At 40.9% G+C, this 22408-nt stretch overlaps 1 protein-coding gene and 1 pseudogene across 1 annotated transcript; both read right to left on the bottom strand.

Moving 5' to 3' along the window:
- Window positions 1–498: 498 nt before the first annotated feature.
- Window positions 499–1532, bottom strand: LOC125488148 (histone H2A-like). Its single transcript, XM_048621059.1, has one exon. It carries the CDS (start codon window positions 1493–1495, stop codon window positions 1052–1054), a length of 444 nt encoding a protein of 147 aa, XP_048477016.1. The 5' UTR covers window positions 1496–1532; the 3' UTR covers window positions 499–1051.
- A 1358-nt stretch (window positions 1533–2890) lies between these two features.
- On the bottom strand, window positions 2891–22078 carry LOC125488133 (annotated as a pseudogene).
- Between the last annotated feature and the right edge of the window lie 330 nt (window positions 22079–22408).

The following is a 22408-nucleotide window of genomic DNA, read 5'->3' as shown; positions in this document are numbered from 1 at the left end:
AAAAACGATTTATTTTAAGTGTGGTTTGTGTGTCGAATGAACGTGCAAAGGAACTGACGGATGTGGATACAGTCACAATGTTTAAGAGACATCTGGACAAGTACATGATTAGGGAAGGTTTGGAGGGTTATGGGCCAAGATCAGGCAGGTGGGGCTAGTTAAGTTTGAGATTATGGTCAGCATGGACTGGTTGGGCCGAAGGGTCTGTTTCTGTGCTGTTTGACTGAGTTGCAGTCAGGCAGTTCTTCTGGTTCTATCTTGGTTTGTTTTGAAAGCTTCTAATAGACAGCAGAAAGCCTTGCTGACAGCATTCTGCAAGCGGACAAAACCCCTCGGTGTTTTGAAAGTTAAGAAGTAAGCGTAAAATGTACATATTCGTGGGATTTAAAGATTGGACACTTCTTTTGTTTGCTAGGGGTCAAACTCAGGTCCCATCCCAACGGGGCTTGTAGCTGTCTGACTGATCGAGTATTAAAGAGCAAATTGAACCAAAAGAAGTGGCTGAAAATGACTGTGGCCTTTATTATGCCCCCTCTCGACGGGCATGAAGGAGGAGTCTGTTCACGAAAGTAATCGAGAATAAAGCGTCGAGGTGAAGTTGAGCGTGACCACTCATCATTAAAACTGAATGTACTTGCTACATTGGGTATTCCTAAATGCCATCAAAGGAAATATGAAACCGGTGAGACAGAGAGATACATTCATAGGACGATGATTAAAGTCAGAGGCCGTTACAGAGCAGGAACAAATAATGCAATCCTAACGCTATTACAATTGCGATTTACTATAAATTCATGATAAACGTTTCACTCTCCATGGGCTTCCGTTCTTAACGTGAACGTGACCGACTGTAGGCTATTAATAAACATTTCATGTTAGATCATACACGCAGTGACAGTAAGAGTATCCAATAACAACGGGACTGAAACTAACATCAAACAATTAAAGCAAACAAGTCATTCCGACAGTGGGGAGGGACTAGTTTCTTTCACAGATGCTGTGGGTGGCTCTTAAAAGAGCCTTTGGGTCGTCAGATGAAATAGCGGTCTCTTTACTTTTTAGCGGCGCCCCCAGCGGCGGTTTTCTTGGGCAGCAGCATGGCTTGGATATTAGGCAACACCCCACCCTGAGCGATGGTCACCCCTCCCAGCAGCTTGTTGAGCTCCTCGTCGTTGCGCACGGCCAGCTGGAGGTGCCTGGGGATGATGCGGGTCTTCTTGTTGTCCCGGGCCGCGTTACCGGCCAGCTCGAGGATTTCAGCCGTCAGATACTCGAGCACCGCAGCCAGATCGACCGGCGCTCCGGCACCCACACGCTCAGCATAGTTACCCTTTCTCAGGAGCCTGTGAACACGGCCCACCAGGAACTGCAGGCCAGCCCGGGACGACAGGGACTTCACCTTCCATCGAGCTTTCCCACCAGTGCCCTTTCCTCTCCCAATAATGGCCAAAATTTCACAAGCACTTTCACAAAGAATGCTGCAACCCACCCACATCCCCGCCTCTTATACCTTCGGGAGGAATGGGGGTGCGGTCATTGAAGATTGGCCACATTGTTTAGCTTCTCCTAATGTCGTTTCAATTCCCAATCAGATATCTGCTTCATTCACCAATCCGAAGAGAAAGCCGGAAAATACCGGCGCCGAGTCATCAACCGCTTTCTTTCAAACTCCAAAAACCCGCCATTATGTACAAACCAGGAAGAAGTCTAACAAAGAAAAATGCATACATATTTGATTTAATTTACTATCAGATTACACGGACATACTTCACACAATCTATCTCTCTCGTTCCCTAGCCTACTTAAATCTGACACTTTGTGACCATGAAAGGATTGTTTCCCCGAACCTTAAGAATAAACGGACGCAAAAAAAAACCCTGCCGAAATCTGTTCCCTGCACAGATTCTATTTCACATCAGCACCCAGATATATTGAGAAAAGGATGACACAGCTACTTTTTCTTTTGTCCGGGTGAGTGCATTGATGCTTTGAACAATATTTTAAAATCGCCCTCCCTATTGCACTAGATTAGACTTCAACAATAGTTCCACATTTACTATGTCAATCCGGCAGCTGTTCTAGTTTCATTTCGGTTCACTTTGAAATTCTCCACCCGACAGCAGAAAGCCTCATTTACAGCTTTCTGCAAAACCGGAGGGAACACGCGGGAAGATTTGAAAATAAAACAAAATTCCTCACTGTGGAAACTGTTGAAAAATACCGGCGCCAAATCATCAACCGTTTTCTTTCAGATTTGAAAAGCCCACCAATATGGACAAAACGAGGAAGACGTTTTACAAAGAATAATGCATAAATGCTTACGATTTAGTTTCCTTTTAGATTACAAATGGAAACTTCACTCCATCTCTCTATCTCACTCTATGAACCTAATTGAATCCACCCATTTCTGATTTGAATGGAGTTTTCCGAATGTTGAGAACAGGCTGATACAAAATAAAACAAAGCGCCAGTACGCAGGCTGCATCTTCTGTTTTTGTATTTCACATTTTTAAACGCTCCCCAATAGATTGATAAGCCAACAGGCAACGTTCATCCGGCTGAGCGCATAAATAGGCAGCACTGTTTTCAGGCAATTTTGTAAAGTGGCCCTTACTTATTGTGATAGATCAGACTTTCCGGTTGATCTCGGTTCATTTTGAAAGCCTCTCAGTGACAACAGAAAGCCCCACATAATGCATTTTGAAAAATAAATACAAATCCCGCGGAGCGTTTTGGAAATTGAAATAAAACTAATATCGCAAGATATTTCTATTCGTGGAACTCAAATACGGGGTCACTTTTTTTCGTTGCCACAGGTGGAATTCAGGGTTCAGAACCGACCGCGATTTGTTTGAAAAACCGTCCAACATGTACAAAAGAGGAAGAACAATGAACAATTTAACTTTTCTTTTATAAGTTAAATTACATTGACATTACAAATCAATACTTTACACAATTTTTCTTTATCCCATTCTCTCGTCTACTCGAATCCGTCCATTTCTGCATCTGAATAGAATTTTCTGAAGTTAGGAACAAGCGGAAATAGAAAAAAAATACAAAAGCACTGCATTCTGCACATATTCTTTTTTTTAATTTCACTTTTCAAGTGCACACCGAATATTGACAAAACCTCACACAATGTTCTTCCGGGTGATCGCGTTCAAACTTTAAAACAACAGTTTGAAGTTGCCCTCCCCTATTGTCCTTGATCAGACTTCAGGCACAATTTCACACTTGCTATCGTAATTCGGCAGCTGCTCTGGCTTTATCTCGGTTCATTGTGAAATTAAAAGAAAAACAAGTAGATTGTAAAATCTATTCATGGGATTCGAAGTTAATTTTGCTTCCCGGGGTGATCAAGTGTTAAAGAGGAACTTGAAAAAATGGAAGTTGCTGAGAAATGACTAAGTGGCAATAATTATGCTCTGTAGAGACAGGGAAAAGACACAGCGTATGGCCGCAACCGAAAATAAACGGCAGAAGATCATGAACCACACATTAACTTCTAAAACATTTATATTAAAAAAAAAGGCGAGGGACATCACCGCCTTTGTACCCTCCGACACGGCGTGCTTGGCCAGCTCCCCGGGCAGCAGCAGCCGCACGGCGGTCTGGATCTCCCGGGAGCTGATGGTGCTGCGCTTGTTGTAATGGACCAGGCGGGAAGCCTCCCCCGCGATACGCTCGAAAATATCATTGACGAACGAGTTCATGACGCTCATAGCCTTGGAGGAGATGCCAGTGTCGGGGTGAACCTGCTTCATCATTTTGTAGATGTAGATGGAGTAACTTTCTTGGATCGTTTCCTTTTCTTGCTGCCTTTCCTGGCGCCTTCTTGATGATTTTCTTCGCGCCCTTCTTGGAGGTTGGCTGCGCTTTCTTCTCATCTGCCGTAGCGACGGCCACTTTCACACATAGAATAAGGGAAAGCGGACTCGGAGCTCGCTTTTTATAGCCTGACGGTGTCAAAAATGCTAATGAAGGATGGGGGAAAGCCTTGTTCCTGATTGGGTAGTTTACAAGAATCCATGACATCAGCCACACTGTGATTGGTTAGTGTGGGACACAATGTGGATCTGTCAGGATCTGCAACGAAATGCGAAACACAAACCAAATTTTGTACACGGATCAAACTCCGAGCTCACTCTAAAATTAACTGGTTATTGTCATTTAATGATATTTTGAACACAATACCTGTGAGATTTTAATTGTGGCAATGTGTTTTATTCTGTTCATGACAATCTTTTGTGTGTAACATATTATTTTGTTTCATCACTCTGTGATTACTGCATTACACCGTTAATAGTAGTGTTGTTAAGAGATTCAGGTTCATTGAGGGATAGTTTGTCCAATATCTGTCAGTCTCTGCTATGTGAAAATGCGAGTGCATCTATCTGTCCTGTCTGTTTATGCAGTGTGAATGATTATTATTGTCTCACAATCTGTTCCTGTCTTACAGTCATAGAGATGTATAGCACTCTTGGGTCCACCTCGACCATGACAACCAGATATCGTAAATTAATCTAGTCCCATTTGCCATCATTTGGCCCATTTCATTCTCAACCCTTCCTAATCCTGTACCCATCCAGAAGCCTTTTAAATGTTGTAATTGTCCCATCCTCCACCACATCCTTCGGCAGTTCAATCCAGTTACGCACCACTCGCTGCGAGCAAACGTTGCTCACCTTAGGTTACTTTTAAACCTTTCACCTCTCACCTTAAACCCATGTCCTCCAGTTTTGGATCCCTCTACTCTGGGCAAAAGAACTTTATTATTCACCCTATCCATGCCCCTTATAATTTTATAATCTTCTAGGAGGTCACCACTCAGCCTCCAACACTCCATGGAAAATAAGCCCCAATAAGCCCTGTCTATTCAGTCTCTCCCGAAAGGCCAAGCCTCCAACCGTGGCAACAACGTTTTAAACATTTTCTGAACCCTTTCAAGTTTAAAAACACCTTCCCTATTTTAAGGGGACACCAGAACTGAATGCAGTTTTTCAAAAGTAGCCTAACCAATGTTCAGTACAGTCGCAACATGACCTCTCAATCCGTACATTCAATGCACTGACCAATAAAGGCAAGTGTATCAAACTCCTTCTTTGCTGACCTGTCTATCTGTAACTCCATTTCAAGGAGCTGTGAACCTGCACTCGAAGACCCTTCGGTTTGGCTTCCCTGGAGCCTGCAATTCCTGCTCTGATTTTCCCCTGTAAAATGTAGCACCTCATGCTTATCAAGATTAAACTCCATCTGACACTCCCCAGCCCATTGGTCCTTTTGATCAAGGTCCCAATGTAGTCTGAGGTCATACAGTCATACAGTAATACAGCATGGAGAAAGGCCCTTCAGTTCAAGCTGGTTCATGCTGACCATGGTGCCGATTCAGCTAGTTCCAATTGCCTGAATTTGGTCCATATCCCTCTAAATCATTGCTATTCATATGTTTTTTTTTTCAATGCTGCTATTGTACCTGCCTCAACCACTTTCTCTGGCCACCTATTCCACATATGCACCACTCTCTCATGTCCTTCTTAAACCTTTGCCCTCTAGTTTTCAATTCCCCATCCTTGGGGAAAAATACACTGTATGCGTTCATCCTATCTGTGCTGATTATGATTTTACATACCTCAATAAGGTCATACCTCATTCTCCTATGTTCCAAGGAATAAAGTACTCTCCTGGCCAACCTCTCCTTGTAACTGAGGCCTCCTTGTCCCAGCAACATTCTTGTAAATCTTCTTTGCACACTTTCCAGTTTAACAATGTTTTTCCTATAACAGGATGACCAAATCTGTACACAATCCTCCAAATGTGGCCTTACCAGCAACTTCTACAACTGTAACATAACATCCCAACTCCTATACTCAATTTTCCAACCAATGAAGGCCAGCATACTAAATGCTTTCTTCACCACCCTGTCCACTTATGATGTCACTTTCAATGAACCATGTACTTGTATTCCCAGGTGCCTCTGTTCCACAACACTCCTCAGGACCTTAACATTTACTGTGCAAGTCCTACCTTGGTGTGACTTTCCAAAGTGCAAAACCTCACACTTATCTGTATTGAATTGCAATTGCCAATCGTCAGCCCACTTCCCCATCTGATCAAGATCCCTCTGTTATTTTTGATAACGTCCCTCGCTATCAACAACACCTCCTAATATTGTATCATTGGCAAACTTACTAATCATACCTTGTACATTCACAACCAGATCATTTATTTAAATAACACATAACTAAGGTCACAGCACCGACCCCTGTGGCACACCACTAGTCACAGGCCTCCAATCCAAGAAACAACCTTCAACCATCACCCTCTGCTTCCTACCATCAAGCAAATTTTGAATCCAATTAGCTAACTCTCCCTGGATCCCATGCAACCGAACCTTCCTTACTGGCCTGCCGTGCAGGACTTAGTCAAAGGCCTTACTAAAGTCCATACAGACAACATCCACTTATCTATCTGCTTGGTTACCTCTTTGAAAAACTCTAAAAGATTTGTCAGGCATGACTTCCAACTCACTATTCCTTGCAGACTATCCCTAATCTGACATTGACTATCCAAATGTTAGTTGATCATGTCCCTCAGTATCCTCTCCAATAACTTGCCTACCACTGATGTCAGGCTCGCTGGCTTGTAGTTCCCTGGCTTGTCTTTGCTCCCTTTCTTAAACAATGGAACAACGTTAGCCACCCTCCACTCTTCCAGAACTTCACCAGTGGCTAAAAATGAAGCAAAAATCTCTGCAAGGGTCTCTGCAATTTCTTCCCTAGCCTCCCACATCATTCAAGGATGGACTTGATCAAGCCTCGGGAATTCATCCACCTTAATACGATCTAAGGCTGCAAACATCTCTCTGGTAATATGTATGCGGTCCAACATATCTCCACTTGTTTCCTTTATTTCCTTAGCATCCATGGTTCTCTCCTTAGTAAACACTGAGGAGAAATATTCATTAAAAATACCCCTCCCACCCCAATCTCCTGTGGCTCCACACATAGACCACCATGTTGACCTTTAAGGGGACCTGTTCTCTCCCGAGCCACCCTTTTACTCTTAATATAGCTATAGAACCTCTTGGGATTATCTTTAACCTAATCTGCCAGATCCATCTCACACCCTCTTTTTGACTTTCTGATTTCCCTCTTAAGTGTGCTCCTACACTTTCTGTAGCTATCATGGGATTCACCTGAGTCTGATAGCTTAAACCCAATGTATGCCTTCTTCTTTTTCCTGAGCAGAGTCTCACTATCCTTCAATATCTCAGGTCACCTTCTCCTGTCATTTCTGCTGTCCGAATGTGTGACGTTATTAATCTGTACCTTTGAATTTGTGCTTTGTGAATGTATGGGTGTAATTCTCAATCTATACCTGTTCGTTTCTACAAAATAATGTACGAGTGTTGTGACTAGTCCCTACATACCCATTCTGTTGTATCAATACGAGTGTGTAGGCATTAATCTGTACCTGCCAATTTCTGCTTCGTCAATATATCAGTTTAGTTTCTGCTGGGCAGATGTGAGAATCTTGTTATCACACTGTACCTGGGAGATATTGTTCTGTGAATATTTGAGTTCAGTTGTCACACTGTACCTGCCACATTTTACTTAGTGAATATGAGAGTGTGGTTTTAAATCTGTGACTGTCAGTTTCTCCTTGGGGAGTTTGTTTGTACCTGCTATGTAAATATATGACTGTTGTCATCCGTCTTTACCTATCAGTCTCTGCTACGTGAATGAGAGTTTAATTATTGATCTGTACCTGACAATTTCTATGAGGTTTATGCGTGAGTGTCAGTCAATATGCTGTGAAACTGGGAGTCTTAATGTCAATTTGTACCTGTCAGTTTCTGTATTGTGAATACGAGAGCGCAGTTATCAATCTTTCTCAGACAGTCACTGCTGTGTGAATGTGTGAGTGTATTTACCAATCTGTCCCTGTCAGTTCTGCGCTGCAAATATGACAGTGTCGTTGTTAGTCAGTGCCTGTCATTTTCTGTTACGTGAATGTTTGTGTAATTATCATTGCCTCCCCCATTCACACAGCAGAAAGTGGCAAGGAGACAATGGCCTAGTGATATTATCACTGGACTGTTACTCCAAAGATCCAGATAATGGTCTGGGGACCGGGGTTCGAATCCCGCCAAGGCAGATAGTGGAATTTGAATTCAATAAATATCTGGAATTAAGAGCCTAATGATGACCATGAATCTATTGTCGATTGTCAGAAAAGAACATCTGGTTCACTCATGTCCTTTAGGGAAGGAAACTGCCATTCTTACCTGGTCTGGACTACATGTGACTCCAGACCCACAGCAATGTGGTTGACTCTTAACTGCCCTCTGGGCAATTAGGGATGGGCAAAAAATGCTGCCCACCCAGCAACACCCTGGTTCTGTGAATGAATAAAGAAATGTGAGCTTACTATCAATCTGTATCTATCAGTTTTTGTTTTACGCTCTGTGACTGAGTGTCATTTTCAGTCTCTATAGTTTCTGCTATTACAATATTTGAGTTTAGTTATCGATATGATATTAGTTTCTGCCAGGTGACTATTTGAGCTCAGTTATCAATCTGCAACTGACACTTTCCGAAATGCAAGTATGACAGTGTAGTTGTCAGACTGTTCTGGTAGGTATGTACAATGTGAATAAGGGAGTGTAGTTATCTGTCTGTCTCTGTCAAGTTTCTGTCATGTCGACCTATGAGTGTAACCTGAAAGTTTCTGTAATATGAATGTGTGACTGTAGTTATCAACATGTCCCTGTCATTTTCTGCTGTGAGAAGGTGAGTATAGCCAGCCTTCTATGTCAGTCAGTTTCTGCAATGTCCATCTGTGAGTTTAGTTATCAATTTATCCCTGGTGTTTTCTACTCAGTGAATGCATGTAGTTATCAAAGTGGACCTGTCAGGTTATGCTGTGGGAGACAGACTGTTATGATCAGTCTGTTCATGACAGTTTCTACTGTGTGAATATGTGAGTGTAGATATCTACCTGGACCTTTCAGTTTCTGATTTGTGAATTTTAATTTGTACCTGTCAGTTTCTGCTCTGTGAATCTGAGTGCAGTTGTCAACCTAGTCCACACAGTTTGTGTTCTGTGAATGAATGCAGTTATCTAGCTGTCTCTGTTATGTGAATGTATGAGTCCATCATCAATCTGTATTTGTCAATTAATGCAACTGGAATGAGACAGTGTCGTTATCACACTGTACCTGTCAGTTTGTCAGACTTGAATATGAGAGTGTTGTTATTCATTGATGCCTCTCATTTTCTGTAACATGAATGTGAAAGTGCCGTTATCAGTCCATACTATTCACTTTCTGCTGTGTGAATGTGTGAGTTCATTCTCAGTTTCTGCTATGTCAATATGACAGTTTAGTTATCAATCTGTACCTGTCAGTTTCTGTGAGATGAATTTGTGAGTACAGTTTTCAATATGTAACAGTGAGGTTCTGCTCTGTGAATACTTGAGTGTAGTCATAAATCTATACCTGCCAGTTTATGCTATGTGAAACTGGGAGTGTTATCATCAACCTGTTCCTGTCAGTTTCTGGTAAGTGGGTACCTGAGTATAGATATCCTTCTCTTCCTGTCAGTTTCTACTCAGTGAATGTGTTTCTGAAAGTATCAGTCTATCCATGACACTGTTTTGCTACCGGAATGTTTAGTTATCAATCTGTATCTGTCAGTTTCAGTTCTGAGAGTCTGAAAGCGTAGTTATTAAGGGTTGTAATTCATACGGATCAGGTACTCAACTACAATAGCAATCATCCCAATACCCACAAACGGAGCTGCATCAAAACCCTGTTCAAGTGAGCCACAACACACTGTCACACCCAGAGCTGTGTAAAGCCAAGGAAGAACAATGATAGTGTCTTTAGAAGTGACAGTTACCCGAAAAGCGTCGTCGCCGATATCTACAAAACAGATGACAACAGGAAGACACAACACGTCCAGAGACACTAGTCATTCTGCCATACATTAAAGACATATCAGAAAAGACCACCAGATTACAACGCCCAGTAGGAATCATGGTAGCCTACAAACCGACAGCTACTGATGAGAATAAAGGATCCAACAACCACGACTGACAGAACCAATGTTATTTACAAGATATTATGAAAAGACTGCCATAAACATTACATAGGGCAAACCGGTAGGAAACTAGCCATCAGGATTCATAAACACCAACTAGCTACCAAGAGACATGACCAACTATCACTCATCTCAATGTACATGGACAAAGAGGGACACCAATTTGACTGGGACAATGTAGCCATCCTAGGACAAGCCAACCAAAGACACGCATCAGAATTCCTGGAGGCTGGCACTCAAACTGGAACTCCATTAATAAACATGTCAAGCTGGACACCATATACTAAGAGAAAAATCCAGAAGTGATGCCACCCACCCCAGCAAACCCAGGCACAGAAACAGCAAGCAGGACAGAACACCACTGCTTCACTGGAAGTGCACTGATGATGTTACATAGTGTGGTGACGAAACGTCTGTGAACAAACTTACAAGCTTGGCGAGCACGTCAACAACAGCATAGTTATTAATCTGACCCTGACAGTAACTGCAATGCAAACGTGACAGCAATTATCAACTTGTATCTGTCAGCTTCTGCAATTTTGAATGTCACTGTTATCAATCTCTGTCAGTTTCTACTTGGTGACCGTGTGAACGCAGTTATCAATAAGGACCTGTCAGATTCTGCTCTGTGAATATGAGAGTAGTTATCAAACTGTACCTGTCAGTTTATGCCATGTGAAACTGGGAAGGCTGGCTCCAGCATCTGCAGTTCTTGCTATCTCCAAGGTTATTTTCAATCTATTCCTGTCAATTTCTTCGATGTGGAAATGTGCATGTACAGCAACTTGTATCTAAAAGTTTCTTCTCTGTCAATTTGCAAGTAAAGTTATCAACATGTACCTGTGAGAATCTACTTTGTGAATATTTGAGTATAAGTATCAAACTGTGCCTGTCAGTATTTTTTAAATCTGTGGATACGAAAGTGCAGTTATCCATCTGTACCCATCACTTTATGCTCTGTGAAATTGCGAGTGTTATCATCAATATGTTCCTGCCAGTTTCTGCTATGTGGATATGTGAGTGTAGTTATCGTTCAGTTGCTGTCAGTTTGCTATGTGAATGTGAGTGTGGTTATTAATATGTGCATACCAATTTCTATTATGTGAATATTTTTATCAATCTTTACCTGTCAGTTTCTGCAAAGTCAATATGTGAGTCTCATCATCAATCTTTTTTAGTCTGTTTCTGTAATATGAACCTGAAAGGTTAGGTATCAATCCATACTTGTTGCTTTCTACTTCAAAAAGTGGCTTAATTGTCAGTAATTTTATGGGTTGAGGTGTGACTCATAATGTGATAGATGTTATTAGAGTAATTTTATGTAGATTTCCTTCAATTCCTGAGTGTATACTTTGGACAACGATTCAGTCTATCCACCAAAAATGGTGTAAATGTCAATGGGCTATGAATGGTGAAATTTGTTGGAACTGGGCATTTTTAATGGAGAGAAAAGCAAAATAAAGTTGCATTTCCTCTGTGTTGTTTTACTGTTGGTTTGAACATATCTGTTGGAAATTAAGCTCACTGTGTGTCTGACTCAATCCGCTCTGTGGTTGTGGAAAGGATGTTCTCTGCTCTGACAGTGGTAACATACCTGCTGTTTGTTAGAATGAGCTGGTCACACTCGGCTTTGTCCTGAAGAAATGTTACATTGTCCTGGTTCTTCAAGTGTTTGTCAATAGGAAGACAGAAAAGATAGCTCCTGTAAACCAACATCAGTTGCGTTTGACAATATTTAACTGATCAATGCAACGTTTAGTTAATAGTCATTTGGATATTTTATTTATCGCCAGGAATTCTAACATAACTATGGGTCTGATTCCAATCTTGCCCTGAGCTGCTTCTTGTCTGATCATTTTTAAAGACTTCAACATCATTTGAGTGAGGTCCTGAAAGTAACCAATACCTGTACAGCTCCATGACTGCAACTATCTAATCCAAACCTGTCTGTGGATATGAGTTTAGTTATTGATTTATTCATGTCAATTCCTACTTGGTGAATGTGAGAGTGCAGTTGTCAAATTTGGTAAATTATTTATATATTACACAGCAGAGACTGACATGGACAGAATAATATAGATCAACTTAAATGATCCAGCACAGAAGGCGTCCATCTGGCTTATCATGCCCATGCTGAACCGAACACCACCAGATGGCCATCATAATCCCATCTTCCTGCACACATCCCATAGCCCTGCAGCTTACAGAACTTAAGGTGGAGGTTCAGGTATGTTCTTAAAAGAGTTTGGAGTCTCTGCCTCCATCACCAACTCAGGCATAGTATTTGAGATACGCACCCTCTTGTAAAAATGATTTTCCTCCCGTCACCTCTAATCCTTCTGCCACTTCACTTTAATCTATGACCGATGGTTTTTAAATTCTCTGCCAAGGGAAACAGGTTCCACCTGTCTACTCTATCTCTCCCCCTCCCAATTTCATATGCCTCAATCATGGCACTTCTCAGCTTTCGCTGTTCCAAGGAATACAACCCCAACCTCTCCAATCACACCTCGTAGCTACAACTCTCCAGCCCTGGCAACGTTCTTGTAAAACTTCTCTGCACTCTCTCCACAGCAATAACATCCTTCCTGTAATGTGATGACCAGAACAGCACACAATACTCCAGCTCCAGCCTCACTAGTGTCTTATGCAGTTTTATCATTACAGTCCTATTTTTATGTTCCAAACCTCTGCCAAAGTAGGACAGCATTATATACAACTTTTTTAACAACCTAACCTACCTGTACTGCTCCCTTCATATTCCACCAAGACTTCATATTGCATGCCAAGATTACTCGCTTTATCTACCACACCCACTGCCCCGCCGCCTCATGTATTCCTATTTATTGTTTTACCTCCAGAAATGCATTACCTCACATTTACCAAAGTTGAACTCCATGTGCCTCTTATCTGCCCATGCCACAAAACCATCCATATCATTTCGGAGCTGATAGCTATCCTCTACACTACCCACAACATGGTTATTTTTTGTGTTGTCTGCAAATTTCCAAACTGTGTCCCTCATGTTCAAGTCCAAATTGTTAATGTATAAAACAAACAGCAGAGGTCCCAATACCAAGCCGTATGGAACACCACTTGAAACAGCTTTCCATTCACAAGGGCAGCCATCGACCATTACCATTTGTTTCCTGTTGCTAAGCCTACTTTGGTTCCAATTTAAACACATTGCTCTGTATCCCATGAGCTTTTCTATTTTTGATTAGTCTGCCATGTGGTACTTTGTCAAATGCCTTACTAAAATCCATGTAGTCCATTACACTACCCTCACACATTCACGTGGCATTTACTGACAGGGACTGATTAACAAATACAATTGCATCTTCACACAGCAATCAGTGCCTGTGTCTGCTATATAGGTTTGTGAGTTTTGTTATTAATCTGTTTATGTGAACGCATGAACACACAACGCGAATATTTGAGTGCTGTTATCAATCTGTCCCTGTCTTTTTCTGCTCTGTGAGTCTGAGAATTTGGTTATTCATCTTTAACTATTAGTTTCTGCGATGTGAATATACAAATGTTGTTATTAATTTGTAACTGTCAGTTTCCTCTACATGAATATGTGAATGGAGTTATCCATTTCTACCTGTCATTCTTGACTATATGGGTATACAAACATGATCATCAAACTGTCCCTATCAGTATCTGCAGTGTGAATGTTTAAGTGCATTTACAAACCTTTTCCAGTCAGTTTCTATGTTGTGCACATGAAAATATAGTTATTAATCTCTGTGTCAGATTCTGCTCAGTGAATATGAGAGTATAGTTATCAAACTGTACCTGTCAGTTTATGCCATGTGAAACCGGGCGTGTTATATGAATCTTTTCGTATCAGTTTCGGCTTTGTGAATATGAGAGTGTAGTTATCTAGTCATAGAGTCATACAACGGGAAAACAGACCCTTTGTTCCAACAGTCCATGCTGACCACAGGTATCAATTTCATTCTTTTCCTTTCAGCATCCACTCCTTGCACGTGAATGAGATTTCTAATGTGTTGCCAATCTAAATTAAAGGCAGGTACTGGTCTAAGTCACACTGTCCTTTTGTATACGTCTCCTTGTCTTTCCAGTTCTGCATCTGATACCCTTTATGAGGTGGGATTAATGTATTACAAATTTTCTTATGTTAAGTAAGTGTGGACATACTTCTGCAATAGTCAGTCTCTCAACAAGATTGTGAGTGTGGTTAAAGTTAGTTTTCATCAGCATCAGGCTCGCAGTCAGCATGGGATCCACTCAGTCTCTGGTATTATGTGGCAATGTGCTCCTCATTCTTTGTCATTGTATTTCACAGTACATGAGTTTTATGTTGTGTTGAACATGTAGCTTGCAGGAATTGCTGGAGTTTTTCATTGTTCACATCTCTGCTGCGCAAAATGAATGAGATTTTACCCAATGCCATATGTATCAGATCCTGCAAATGAAACTGGATGTGTTTATACCTTTGTCAGTCTCTGACCCTGTAGATGCCGTATGCTTTATGATTGTAATTTTTGTTCTGGATTGATCAGTTTCTCATCTGAATGTGTATTTCAAATCTATTCCTTCTATAACAAGGTCATTATATGAGTGTTTCTTCAATCTATTTCCAATAATCTCTGGTTTTCTGTCTGTATCTGTGTCTGTTCATGTCACTGTTTGACTTCCTTTTTGGTCCATTTAACAACAACATTTTTATTCAGTACGTTTGTATGAGATGTTTGCTGCTTTTTAATTTGTACTTTCTACAAAAGAAATTGATACATGAGTTACATGTCCAAGTCTAAGACAAGGTGAGATATTTGGAGGCATATTTAATCTGGATTTCAATTTACTTCTTGGGCTGTTTCAGTAGAATTCATCGTGGATCATGCAATAGCTTCAGTATTTTCTAATGTAGAGAACAAGACTACTTTACTTTATGCCAAGCTGATACCACATACTTAATCTTAAAGGAATGCACTCACATACTGGGATTGAAGTTTTTCACTCTCACCCTGTCCTGTTAACAATTAATGAAAAAGTAGCTCTCCCATCCATATGATCTTTGACAGTAAAGATATTTTGGTGTTTTTGCCTGGGGATCTACTGACCTGGCAGCATCTCTGTGCTTTGTCAATTATTCTGTACCCACTGTGTATTGGCACCATCTCACTGCACTCTTTGTTGTGTCAGAAAATCAGTTTCCTCAAGTCCTTAATTGCATGAATAAGGAGAATAACTGGTGCAGCCTATTTGGTCTTCTCTGTTACACGTTTCTTCCATTCACTTGTACAATTTATGCATTTGGGAATTACTTCTCTACCTGGCAGTATGTGCTATTCAATGGGACTGCAGGTTTCAGTCTGTTGTTCTTAAAAATTAGACAGACCGTCAACACAAACCAGCCTGATTATTTTGTGAAGAACTTGGAAACTAAAATTTAATACTCAGGACTAGGGCTGCTCTCTGTTGTGTAAATTCTCAGATTTCATATGAGAGTTTTTTGAAAAGAGCTGTTGTAATGAAACAAGACAGACAGCCACACTCGATTGATCCTGTTTCAATCTTCCTGCGTTGTGTTACTGAGCAGTTTAAATGTTTCCTGTAAATTGGAGAACCATTTACCACAATGGGAGAGGAGAGAGTATTTAGGTCATCTCTCCTGTAGTGAATGGGAAACAGCCTAAGTTCTTCAGTTGTTTGTGCCTGTAGCATTCATAGGCAAATGGAAATGCAAGACATTGCAATAGTAATGAGTCTGTGCTTTTCTTCAGAGTTAAGGAGGGAAAAGCAATGGACCTTTGCAACTGCTATATTGCAGAGTCTAACCAGCAGTGGTGATATCAAGGGACGTCTTCAAGATGATACTAGTATTGTTTCACATTGCATAGTGACATACATTTTGGAATACTGCTGAAGTTGATGATCAGAGGATTAGATAGGGTGGACAGTGGGAGCCTTTTTCCTCGGATGGTGATGGATAGCACGAGGGGACATAGCTTTAAATTGAGGGGTGACAGATATAGGACAGATGTCAGAGGTAGGTTCTTTACTCAGAGAGTAGGAAGGGCGTGGAATGCCCTGCCTGCAAAAATAGTAGACTCGCCCACTTTAAGGGCATTTAAATGGTTATTGGATAAACATATGGATGATAATGGAATAGTTTAGGTTAGATGGGCTTCAGATTGGTTTCACAGGTCGGCGTAACATTGAGGGCCGAAGGGCCTGTACTGCGCTGTAATGTTCTATGTTCTATGTTCTATGAAGTAAAAGGTAATAATTTAATATGTTAAAGCCAAAAGGAAAGTGCAATGAACAAATAAACTGCATTGCAGCTGACTGACCACAATGTTCCTCGTGCAGGAAAGAAAATTGGCTTATTTACTTCTATTTGATTTTGTGGCTCAGACATTACCCTCTCTATGTGGGGAGGAAGAAGACAGTACTTTTGTCTTCTGTCATGCAGTGGAGAAACTGGAACAGTCAAACTAAATTTACTGAAGAATAAACATTGTTGAAATCTCCTGGCAAAAATAAAAGAGAATATTTACATATCTCGGTAATTTGGCTAAATCTTTCTTTCTCCACTGTTTTGAAGAATGGCTTTTTAATTATGCTGCTTTTTTGAGAAAATGGCATCTAGTTTTCGTGTATTTGATGTAATAATTCATAGGGAGTGTCAAGAGGAACACAGGGCTATTTGAACAAAATTTAAGCTAATTTGAAAAAAAAGTCCATGATTATAAAGTCTTCTTACTTAGGACAGAATAAAAGAAAAATCTATTCCTGCTAGGTGACAAACTTGAGAACTATCCGGTGATAAAGGTAGGGATGGTAGTTCCTCTGCCACCATGATATATTTATGGAAATTGAATGCTGGCTGAATGGATGTAGAATTGTTGGCTGGTTGTTTCTAACCAGTACAGACTCAGTGAGAGAAAGGACTGTTTGCTGTGCTGCAGATGTCTATGACTATATATGTGTAAGTGGTAATCATTTTGTATATATCATTTTCTGTTACCTGGAGTTTAAATGGAAGTCCATATCTGTTAGTCCTTGCATCATATCTGTAGTTATGGTGTTTGCGTTTTGAACTAATTCTGAATCAGTCAGTACCTGTGTCTGTCAGTCCATCCACATGGAGACAAAGCAGAGTTAATATTACAGGTCCTGTGACACTTCTTCAGTACAGAGGTTGAACTTCAGAACACTCGTTTCTCTTCACAGATGCTGCCAGACTTGCTGAGTTTTTGCAGCAATTTCTAATTTTGTTTCTGATTTCTATCATCTGCAGTTCCTTGGTTTTCCTATTTGTCAGGCTTTGGCACAGAAAATGTGTTTGGAATTCACATCATTTATTTGTTGTGTTTATGTGTGGGATTAATATTTATCAAAGGAGCAATTCTGTCCTGACCAGTTATTGGGAAACTAAACTGAAGTGCCATTCATCCTTTATTTTGGTGCAATGTCTGCAATGAGGATGTTCAAATGTGTTTGTGCAATTACCATTCTATCTAGTTTCTGCTCTGTGAATGTGTGCTTTAGTTATCAAAAAATACCTGTCAGTTTCTACTTGGGGAATGTGAGAGCACTGTTTTTAATTTGTATCTGTCAGCTTTGGTTTTATGAATAATTGTGTGTAGTTATTGATCTGTACCTGTCAGAGCTGTCATGTGAAGATGTGAATGTGGTCACTAACCTGTCCCTCTCAGTTTCTGCTGTGTAATATGTGAGTTTAGTCATCAATCTGCAGCCGTCACTTCCTGCTTCGTGAATGCGGTGCTGTATTATGAATATGTCTAAGGTTCCTGAGTAGATTGGGTCATGGATACTGTGATTGGTTCGCTTGCCGAGCTGGTTGATTCATTTGCTGACGTTTCATTACCCTGCTGGGTAACATCATCGGAAGCTGCACTGATGATGTTACCCAGCAGGGTAATGAAATCTTTGCAAACTAACAAACCAGCTCGGCAAGCAAACCAACCACAGCGTTATGAAAATGTACCTGTCAAATTCTTTTGTGAATATCCAAGTGTCGTTATCAAACTTTCTATGTTGATGCTTTTTCCTTCTGTAACGTGTGCATGCATTTATCAATCTCTACCAGTCAGTTTTTTGCAGTCTGAATGTGTGTGCAATTATCATTCTGTCCCTGTCATTTTCCGATATGCGAATATGAGAGTGTACTTATCACTACGTGCATGTCAGTTTCTTCCCTACGGCTGTGTGAGTGTATTTACCCATTTGTCCCAGTCAGATCCTGCCCTGTAAATCTGAGTGACTAGTTATTAACCTATACCTGTCACTAACAGGTTTGTGAATGTGTGAATGCATTTGTCATTCTCTCCCTGTCAAGTTTCTGCTGTGTGAATGTGCAAGTGAAGTCCTTAACCTGTGACTGTCAGTTTCAGTCGAATATTGCACTTTTAGAAGTTGCAGGTTTTCTTTGATGTTCAAATATCTGCTCCTCAACACAAATCAGATTTTATTTGCTGCCAAATGTGCAAGTGAAACTGTTAGTGTTTTTACCATTGTATGTCTCTGGCAGTGTGCCTGCGGGTTGAGTATATTCCACAATATTCAGGCTCTGGTACAGTTTAAATTTTATTCTGGGATTGGTCAGTGTCTGGTCTAAATGTGTTTAGAGTTTAATGTTCATCTTCTTTGCAAGTTCACTGTTCGAGACATTCTTAATTGTATAGTCATCAACCTTGGTTATCTGCTTCAATGTATGTTTTTTTTCTGTATCTTATTTGATTTCCTTCTGGCCCATTCAATAACAAACTTTATATTCAGTAGTTGTGTATCAGATGGGTTCTGCTTTTCAGTTTATAGTTCTGTGCAAACAAATTCAATGGCAATATAGGTTTCAATCTGAAACTTGTCCTGATATGCAATTCCTCCAGTTTATACAAAAGGTGTTGATACTTCAATTGCCTCTCTAAGTCAAAGAGATGGTGAGACATTTGGAGGTGCAATTAATATCCTCTTCAATTTATTTCTTGGAGCAGTTCATGAGAATTCTGTCACAAAATTCACCAGTTTTTTCCGATGGAGTGAACAAATGATATTTTGTTTATAACCACGGCAATTACCATGGATTTAAATGCATGGGGATTGAATTACTTAGCTCACATTCTGTTCTGTTTGTCTCTTATCATGAAAAGCTAGCTCTCTAGTCTGAAATCCATGAGGAGAAATCACTTTGAATGTTACACGTTCTGAGGCTTGCAGTGTACATGATCTTCATGGCTGTTAGATGTTGTAGCACGTGTGTCGGGATAGTGTCTGTATTTGCAACTCATTGTAAATCACTGTGTGTGTGTGTGTGTGTGTGTGTGTGTGTGCGCGCGTATGAGAGTGTGCAGGGGCGAGAGAGAGAGACAGAGACAGAGAGAGAGAGAGAGAGAACACGTGCACTCAGTAAGCATTCTCTGTCAGGCTTTGGCACAGGATGTGTGTACTTACAAGTCACATTATTTAATTGTTCTGTCTCTGCCTGGGACATGTATTGGTCAAACGTATAATACTGTCCTGCTCAGTTACTGATGTGAATGTTTCCGTCCATATCTGTACTCTGTATCTACTTCACATATGGTTGGTGTAACTACGCAATGGCATGAACTATTTATTCACCTTAACAAGGTGCACTAAGCATTCCGTCAGTGATATAGGAAAGCCTCCGGAGACTAACTAACTTCTCTATTTGAATCTTTTCCTTAATGCTTTTAGTGATCTTTGTATTTTATTATGTACGTATATTTATAGATTTCAACGTAATTATCTGAAGAATCTTTAACTAGAACCTGTTACTTAATACTGTGAATAATTTCAAAGAAACAACTAATCGCTGCAAAATGGTGTTATCTGCTGTTTTCATGACTGTCTGGGTTGACTGTCTTCTGGGATGATTCACACCCCTTGCCCTAACTAACTCTGTTGACCTAAAGGGACAACATCCTTTCATTAATGAGATTGGAATCAATTATGACCGTAATTTAATGAATGTGTTTGATCCTGTCGTACTTATGTGAACCATAATCCCATTAGTTCATCTGTTTGTTATTGCAGGAGTTTACTATCCCATTCAATGTTTGTTCCAAATCTTCAAACTGTCTCTAACAAATCTTCTTGCAGTTGTTGTTTGTGCAATGCTCCCTTTTTCCTCTGAATAACCTCTTCTCAAAAGTTTTATTCTTTATTCATTCACAGTATGAGGGTGTTGCTGACTGGGCTCGCATTTATTGCCTGTCCCTAATTGCCCAGAGGGCAGTTCAGAGTCAACCACATTGCTGTGGGTCTGGAGTCACAAGTAGGCCAGACAAGGTAAGGATGGCAGTTTCCTTCCCTCAAGGACATGAGTGAACCAGATTTTTTTTTTCCTGAGAACAGACAATGGATTTATTGTCATCATTAGATTCTTAATTCCAGATGTTTATTGAATTCAAATTCCACCATCTGCTGTGGCGGTATTCGAACCAGGTCCCCACAGTGTTGTCTGGTCTCTGGATTAACAGTCCAGTGATAATACCACTAAGTCAATGCCTCCCAGATCCGGTGGCCTTTGTTCAGAACTGAGGAAGTATACCAGGCCTGAAATGTTAACTCTGATTTCTCATGACAGATGCTGCCAGACCTGCTGAGCTTTTCCAGAATCTTCTGTCTATTATTTTTATCTTCCTCAGTCACTGATAACTTCAAAAGTTTCCTTTCATGTCTGTACTCAATATCCAGTCCATATATGGTCATTGTAACAATGTAACAACTTGATCTATTCATATACCTTAATTGTAACTTTAAAAATGCCCTTACTTAACACGCATTCAATGCAATTAGAGTGTATATTTGTGATGAAGATTCAATCTATACCTCTTCAAATGCTGTGAATGACAACGGGCTTTCAAAGATGAACTTTACTAGAACTGCACTGGTTTATAGAGAAAAAAAAAATTGTATTTTGTTGGTGGTGTTTGACCCTTGGATTGAATGTATATATCTGGAAATTGAGCTCAATGCAAATCTTAGCTCTGTGCCTGTGGAAAGTAAATTCTCCACTCTGACATTGCTAACATACCTGCTCTTTGGTAGGAGCAGCTGGTCACACTTGGTCCTGTACCAAGGAAATATGACATTGTCCCATCAAATATTTGCCTGGAGGAAGACAGAACAGAATTCTCCTGTAAATCAACATCCAACGAGTTTGAAAATATTAAAACTGATCAATGCAAAATTTAATTAATACACATAATACTTCCTTGTTTTAAAGCCAACAATTCAAACAGAGAAGGGTCTGGCTCCATCATGAACCTGAGCTCCTCCTAGTCTCTTTCTTTTTGCGAAATTCTAAAACAATTTACTAAGATACAAAAACTAACCAACACCTGCACGGTCCATGAATTGAATGCTCACACAGTTCAATACCCAGCTCCCAATACACTACCTATTTAAGGGAAGAACAACAGGCACTATTTCAAAAAAAAACGAGAGTTTTAAACCAGTGAGTGCTGTATTTATACTTTACATGATTAACACATTCGTATGTACTGTGACTTCTTTACGATTCAATGCCAATTGACAACAAACAACGTGAAACAGAAGCTAAACGATGAATTACCATCAGCGTTTGGAGGATTAAACATCACAAGAATGACCACCCAAGCAGCTTCTTGCCGCTGTGTCTCCCTCAGCAGGCCCACACACAGCCCGAGAAAGTCCTCTCTCTTCCCCGCCAGGCCACTCACCCCAAGTTCCGGGACCAGTTCCTGCTCCGCTCGGCCTCTTACAAACAGCCCCCGGTTCTCCCTGAACTGAGCCCGAATCAATGCCGCTGTCGGAACCCCGCTCCGTGTCCCGGACTCACATTGCGATGCGCTGCTGAAAGGAGCCTGCTGTTCCCTCGCTTCCCTGGGCGCTGGTCTCTCCATTGCGGTCTGTTTCAAACAAACCTCTTCCACTCACTGAGGAAATGCTCCTCAATGGCAGCGCTGGGAGAGTGCCTCACGCATGCGCTCCTCCAGTCAGCAACAAGCAGCTTTGGGGGCCAGGCCAGCATCGCGCATGCGTTGCTTTTCCCAATGAGTCCCAGAAACAAACATCAATTGGTCATTTCCCCAATTCCCTTTACTCCCAGTTTGAGCAAAGCAAATGGGGCTGTGGGGGAAAGGGCAGAGAACGTTTCAAGCTGGGGCATTGGCCCTTTCTGAAGCTCCAATGGAGATCATTCCCGGGTCATGTTAATAACTTACATTCTGATGGGGAAGCTGTGAAGTTGACGGCCATTCGGCCCTTTAATATGCTTCACCATTCAATAACATCACGTCGGA

The sequence above is a fragment of the Rhincodon typus genome, unplaced genomic scaffold (genome assembly GCF_021869965.1).
Source record: "Rhincodon typus isolate 14 unplaced genomic scaffold, sRhiTyp1.1 hic_rhity00000051, whole genome shotgun sequence".
Classification (NCBI taxonomy): domain Eukaryota; kingdom Metazoa; phylum Chordata; class Chondrichthyes; order Orectolobiformes; family Rhincodontidae; genus Rhincodon; species Rhincodon typus.
The sequence above is the reverse complement of the archived record's forward strand: the minus strand, read 5'-3'. Positions and strand labels throughout refer to the sequence as shown.